Source organism: Hordeum vulgare, chromosome 3H, assembly GCF_904849725.1.
Source record: "Hordeum vulgare subsp. vulgare chromosome 3H, MorexV3_pseudomolecules_assembly, whole genome shotgun sequence".
NCBI classification, from domain to species: Eukaryota; Viridiplantae; Streptophyta; class Magnoliopsida; order Poales; family Poaceae; genus Hordeum; species Hordeum vulgare.
This window is the reverse complement of record NC_058520.1, coordinates 556,904,400-556,910,779: the sequence shown is the minus strand read 5'-3', so window position 1 is coordinate 556,910,779 and position 6,380 is coordinate 556,904,400. Positions and strand designations below refer to the sequence as shown.

The 6,380-nt window shown below is 44.5% G+C and overlaps 1 protein-coding gene across 1 annotated transcript; it reads right to left on the bottom strand.

The window, feature by feature from the left end:
- Window positions 1-3,737: 3,737 nt before the first annotated feature.
- On the bottom strand, window positions 3,738-6,176 carry LOC123440591 (B3 domain-containing protein Os01g0905400-like). The gene is made up of 5 exons (XM_045117155.1): window positions 5,851-6,176; window positions 5,313-5,809; window positions 4,639-5,198; window positions 4,382-4,453; window positions 3,738-4,086 (listed from the first exon to the last, which is right to left on the bottom strand). Exons 1-5 carry the CDS (start codon window positions 6,174-6,176, stop codon window positions 3,820-3,822), a joined length of 1,722 nt encoding a protein of 573 aa, XP_044973090.1. The 3' UTR covers window positions 3,738-3,819.
- Between the last annotated feature and the right edge of the window lie 204 nt (window positions 6,177-6,380).

Sequence of the window (6,380 nt, the reverse complement as noted above, 5' to 3'; positions counted from 1 at the left end):
CGCTAGCTTATGAACTGGATGGGTACAACGAGAGATGAGGAGAGGGAGATGCTCATGCAAGGTATATATGGATTATGGATGTCCGGAAACGAGGCTCGGGAAGGTATTAAAATTAAACAACCACATGAAATTTCGATTTCGGTGTCTAGATGTATGGACAAGTGGAATGAGGTTGTCCAGAAAAATCGAGGTTGACGAATACGGTGTCTTTTGAGATGTGGAGTCCACGAGAGAATGGTATGGTAATGGCAAATTCGAATGGAGCTATTTTTGAATTAAGAGGTCATGGAAGGCGTGGGGTGGTCCTTCGAGATCACAATGGAGCCTTTAGGGGGTGCCGGGGCTCACTTCTTTCCAAACACATCGAATCCGGAGATGGCAGAACTAATGGCGTGTCGGCACGCGCTGCTACTTTGACAGGAATTAGGAATTCAGAAAATCCATGTCAAACTTGACTGTCGTGAGGTTGTAAGTATGATCAATATTGCAAATAAGAACCTATCAACACTGGGACCGTTGGTGGAAGAAATTAAAAGGCTTATGCAGGGATGCAAGATCACTTGGAGAAGAAGATCAACAAAGAGGGGGCTCATATATTAGCTAAGTTAGCTGTAGGGGATGAAGTGTGTGTTGTGTGGCGTTCTGTAACGCCTGATTGTATCTTGCATGTAATCAAGGAAGAGATTCCTGGCTTTACTTAAATAAATTTATTAAGATTCCCTCAAAAAATAAGCTCCATTTATAGTCTTCCCTCGTACACGATGCCAACTACCAAGACGAGAGGAAGTCAGGAGTTACAAGGAGAATGGTTTTTCTACCATGCACGGGATCTCCCATGCATGCATAGTGTTTTTACGTCCCACTATTAACTTACTACATCAAATGGCACTACCTCTCCTCATATTAACCCATGCATTTTGAGTTGAGTCAAAAATTTGAAAACTATGTATACTTTGAATGAAAATTTCGATTTTTGTTTTGTTAACATATGTGGGGTCTTGGTAAGAAGATCTTTTAAACAAGATCAATCATGAGTATGTTTTCATAATTTTTTAAATATTAATATCAAAACTTGATGAAACTATACAATATAAAACCCATCAAACTATATAGAATCAATTACACAAATGATGTTTAAACTTGACGCAAACGGTTACTTTGGTGCTAGAACTTACGGCATACATTGAACTAGTGCACAAACTTGGTTTGGATGTACACATACGATGCTAATCACGTTTGGATACGAAATTAACGCTGACTTGGCTCGCCAACACGGCGCAGGGCCGCTGTCAGTAAATGGAAGGCCAGTGTGTGTGGCCTATATTTTGCAGAAACCACCTTAAAAAATTATTTCTCACAAAAGCCCCCATAAACGCGACACATGTTATTTCATTTTTTACTAACACGTGAGGCCCGCATGTCTATTCGTGAAAAATAAAAACAGAACTAACTCATGTATAGCAGGCCGTCCAAGCCACTCCACCATTCACGTTGCATTGACAAAAAATGATAACAGTTCTTAATGTACTATGACGAATGGACGAGGACGCAATTTGCAAGCACTAGTTTTTTAATATATTTGCAAAAAGTAATTAATAAAAATAAAGGTCAAATATTCATGTGTTATAAATATTATACATACAAACAATGATTAGTAAATAAAAACATTTAAATATATATCTATGTAGTATATGATTTGTTTTGCTAAGTACCGATATTTAAAGGTTTATTAAATATAAATGAATACAAAAAATATACAATTGCAGCATATATTTAAGTTCTGCAAGTTGATAAATACAAACATTGGTATAATTTTCACTTCTGATTTATATTCAAAAAATATAATTGAAATTATAGCAACCAATGAATAATCAGATTAAATTAAAAATATTTAACTATACAAACATTAAACTCTAGAATTGTGCGTATAATTATGGAAATATTTATATTATTAAAAGAATATTTACAATTTTAATGTTAAAAATATTTATATTGTTTCCAATTGTCCATTCATTTTTATACTTCATAAAAAATATTTTAAATATAGGAATATCTTCAAAATAATGTGTGAACAATTATGAAACATAATTATTTAGTTTTTATATATGTATAAGATGTACGCCGCACCGCACGAACAACTAAATGTTATTTTTATTATTGAGATTAGAATTTACATATCTTTTATAAATTTCTGAAAAAGAGTAGGTGCAAATGGGCCGCATCGATCATAGTCCATTTCAGCTGCACAATCCCGTCTCATATGCTACGTTAAGCGTATATACGTGTTTCTTATGTGAATACCACAAGGGTGGGGTTGCTACATCCTTACTGCGTGCAAGGCATGGTTGTGGGTTCGAGAACGTAAAAAAAAAATCCCAATTCGACTTTTTGATTTTTTTGTTGTTGCAAAAACAGGCCATAGGCGCTCCTCTCAGCCTTCCACAACGGGTCCATGCCATGCTGACGTGTCAAGTCAGCATCAATTGCATATGCAAACTCATGATTTGCACCGTATTCATACGTGTGAGCCAAGTTTTTACACCAATTCAATGTATGTCACAAGTTCTACCATCAAAGTGGCCATTTACGTCAAGTTCAAGCACCACCGGTGTAATTGACTCAACTATATACACAAAAAGAGTTCCTAAGACTATCATAGAGTTTCACACCATGTTTCATGGAGTTTCACCATCTTTCGTACGGTTTACCATGTTTTAAAAATTAAAAATTAAAAATTATCAAAATGTATTCAAGAGTGATCTTGTTTAAAAGTCCTCATCGCGAGGGTTATAAATACGCAGACGAAAGTTAAATCGGGCTTTCAATTCATAAGGTAAAAATGATTTCAAACTTTGAGATCATAAGAAAAATGTGCAGGGTTTCATGTCAGATGGTAGGTGCATGGACCATGTGATTAACTGATATGACATAATTACATGGATGAAATACAACTAAAGAAAGGAGTGCATGCATTCGAAATCCATCCATATCCGACGGCTGACCTCCCATGCATGGGAGAACTGCTTTTCTTTTAGGGAGTGGCTAGAACTCATCTATATGAGATATAATTTGGTCCCATTCACTTTTTTTATGGTATGTTATGATAGATTAAGGGATGTCCTCCATCACCCCGCTCGTTACGGTTGCGGTTGGGTGTGCTTGGTTGCAGTTGCAGCCGTGTCACTATGGTTGCAACCAGTACAAAAAAAGGAAAAAAGCAGGTTCCATTCACTCCTTACGTCTTGCAGTTGCAGTCGTGTCGGGTCGGTTGCAACTACTAGCCTTAACACAAGCGTTTACAGTTGGGTATCATAGGTTGCAGTTGCAGCCGTGTCGGTTAGGTTGCAACTGCTACATAAAAATAGAAAAAAAGAAAAAGGACGCTCTCCATTACCCCGCTTGTTGCGGTTGCGGTTGGGTGTGCTTGGTTGCAGTTGCAGTCGTGTCACTGCGGCTGCAACTACTACAACAAAAAAAATGGGAAAAAGCAGGTTCCGTTCGCGTCTTACATCTTGCAGTTGCGGCCGTGTCGAGTCGGTTGCAACTACTGGCCTTAGCACAAGCGTTTACAGTTGGGTATCACAGGTTGCAATTGCGAGTCGTGTCACTTAGGTTACAACTGCTACATTAAAAAAAACAGGAAAGATGTCATACATTGAAAAAGTGAATGAGGCCAATTTGTTTCTCATTCGAATGAGTTTTAGGAAAACCGTTTCTTTTACAAGGACACTCCCTGCTTGTCACCACCGTCATCTGTCACCTACGGCTACGCACTTGCTTTGCAAGGCCAACGGAGAAGGGACAACGGTGGCTGGCTGGCTACTGAGAAGTAGTAGTTCCGGGCACGCGCAGCACCCGGAGCGCCAGCTCGGAGTAACTACCGCGGCGGAGCTGGAGTTCGCAGGCCTCGCCCTCCCGCAGGCAGTTCTCCGCGCGGCAGTCGGCCCACCCGGCCACGAAGCCGCTGAAGGTCGGGGTGCACAGGTAGAGCACCGGCCATCGCCTCCCGACCGGGTCCTCCAGCACCACCACCTTCCTCCCCTGCTTCTTCCTCCCCGGCAGCACCGGCAGCCGGCAAGGGAGCTCCTGCATGAAAACCAACTCGATCTCACCTGACGTGACGATGTATATATCCTTGGATCGTCTCGTGGTCGATCTGTATAATACGACTCGACTTACCAGCCATGTTTGGTCTGCTGGGGGCGCCGCGACGCAGAGCTTTCTGCTGCTGCTTGGTCTCGGGCTTGGGCTCTCATGACTCCCTGCATCTTCCTTGCCGCTCGTCAGAAACCCGTACGTCTCATGCGATCGATCCATTTGTGGATAATAAATGTACACGGAGCTGCCAAAACAATGGCGGCAGCAAATCGTACGTACGTACCTGCAGGTTGCATACGACGTTTCTGCCTGCGCTCACCACGTTCAACAGGCTTTGGGCTAGCAGAGACAATCTCTGCAGCAGCCTGTCCTGTACAATCTTGCATCTTCAGGCCCTCGTCTTGCTCCGCGGACGACGAATCTTCTAGAACAATTGCTGAATATGCATGCATGGTCTATATATGAAAAACATACGTAGAACATACGAATAGAAAGACTGCATGCCCTGTTTACAGCAGAAGTACCTTCTTTCGTGTCAACTTGGTTACCCTCGGAAGGAAACTCTATTAACTTATAATAATCTGTATCCTTCTTGCAATTGCCCGTTGCACGTTCACTGGAAGGCGCTGCCGCATCAATACGAGGAGAGGACTTCTCTTCTCGAATTTCTGACAACACGTTGCTGGGCAAGGCGGTCATGTCCATGCCAAGCACTGCAGCATTACTATATGCACCTGTTACCCTTGCATCAGCCATCTGTTCATTTTTCAGGCCTGCTGATTTCTCTCCTTGACAGAGGCCAAGTACCAGGGAAGAGTCACAGTTCCGTGAACCGATCATCTCGGGACGACTGAAACCGGGAGTTTCGCCGTGTGTAACGGGCGCTTCAATGCCATTGTCCACAGGAAATTCTTCCACTACTTCTGGAATACTATAAAGATCTGTTTCGAACTCGTACGCATCAGCTGTCAAAAATATGTCATCGGTTATCTCATCGTCGAGATCCATCATGGCCAAAGGTGTTGTCAGTTGTGCTGCATTCGGCCCAAAATCACAGCCCCCGCAGCTATCAACTTCAGTATTTGCATCCACCATATGACCTTGACCTTGATACTCCAGGGCTTTACCTTGATCACCATCCAACAGATCACAAGCACACTGCTTCTTTTTAGTGCGTTTATCTTCAGCATTTGCATCCACCATATGACCTTGACCTTGATACTCCAGGGCTTTACATTGATCACCATCCAACAGATCACAAGCACGCTGCTTCTTTTTAGTGAGTTTATCTTTATCCTCGCTGTTCTTCTTACTTGCTTTCACCGTGCGATCGCTGACGGAGCTCCCGTTCTCATGGTTCTTCTTCCTCTTCCTGCTCTGCCTCTTGCTCATCTCGCACAGATGCAGCCTTTCACATGCGGATTTAGCGAAGATCTGGACGGCGAAGACTGACCTGGTGACGTGCCGGAACACAAGGAACTCGCCGACGGCGACGGCGTGGTCCAGCACGAAGTTCCTCCATCCGTGCCCGAAGGACAGGCGGCCGTCGCGCGCGCACAGGTACACCCGCCAGCGGAGCCCGAAGGCGTCTTTGAGGTACACGTTGGTGTCCGCCAGGTCCGAAATGTTCTTGGCAAACATGGGCGGTACGTCCTGCATGCACCGGTGCATCTCCGGTGAGGAATCCCTGCACCATTGCAGTGTACGAACATGTCTGGTTGTGAAAGCGAAATGGCAATGCGGATTCGTACCATTTTTTCGGAGAAGGAGCCCGTCATGACCTTGAAGAAGGACGGCAGGGTGGCGGCCGGGGGAGCCTTGGCGGAGGAGGAAGCGGTGGCGCGGCCGTGAACTCGGGCGCATCGCTTCGTGCAGTCCACGCAAGCGCGCTTCCGTTGTGGGTCGGAGACGCCCTGCTTTCTCGTCGTCTTCTTCACCATCTTGACGGACGCGGACGGGCGCGGCTCCTTCTCGTGGCCGCCGCCGACGACCTTCTTGCAGCTCCCCTCTTCCACGCTCTGGCTCTGATTCGTACCGTATTCTTGCTCTTGCTTGATCACTTCCAACATCTCCACCATGGCCACTGTTGGCTGCTGTTTTGCGTGTGACATGCGTTAGGATGAATCATCGATCGCAGGAGGACGCTCCAAATGAAATGAGAATAAACCAGGAACATGAAGACAGAAAGAGGCGAGGTGAAAGGTGATTCTTTCACAGCAAGCATGCATCCACCTGGCGCGCGCTCCGGGAAGTGCGACATGGATGGTCCTCGTTGGCGTCTC

What these genes read in the sequence shown, in the direction of transcription:
- LOC123440591 (XM_045117155.1), bottom strand. Translation starts at nt 6,176, where the DNA reads ATGGTGGAGATGTTGGAAGTGATCAAGCAAGAGCAAGAATACGGTACG. An exon ending in TTCCTTCCGAGGGTAACCAA is followed by an intron (nt 4,454 to 4,638) that starts GTTGACACGAAA and finishes AGGCTGCTGCAG; the next exon opens with AGATTGTCTCTGCTAGCCCA. An exon ending in ACGTCGTATGCAACCTGCAG is followed by an intron (nt 4,087 to 4,381) that starts GTACGTACGTAC and finishes GTTTTCATGCAG; the next exon opens with GAGCTCCCTTGCCGGCTGCC.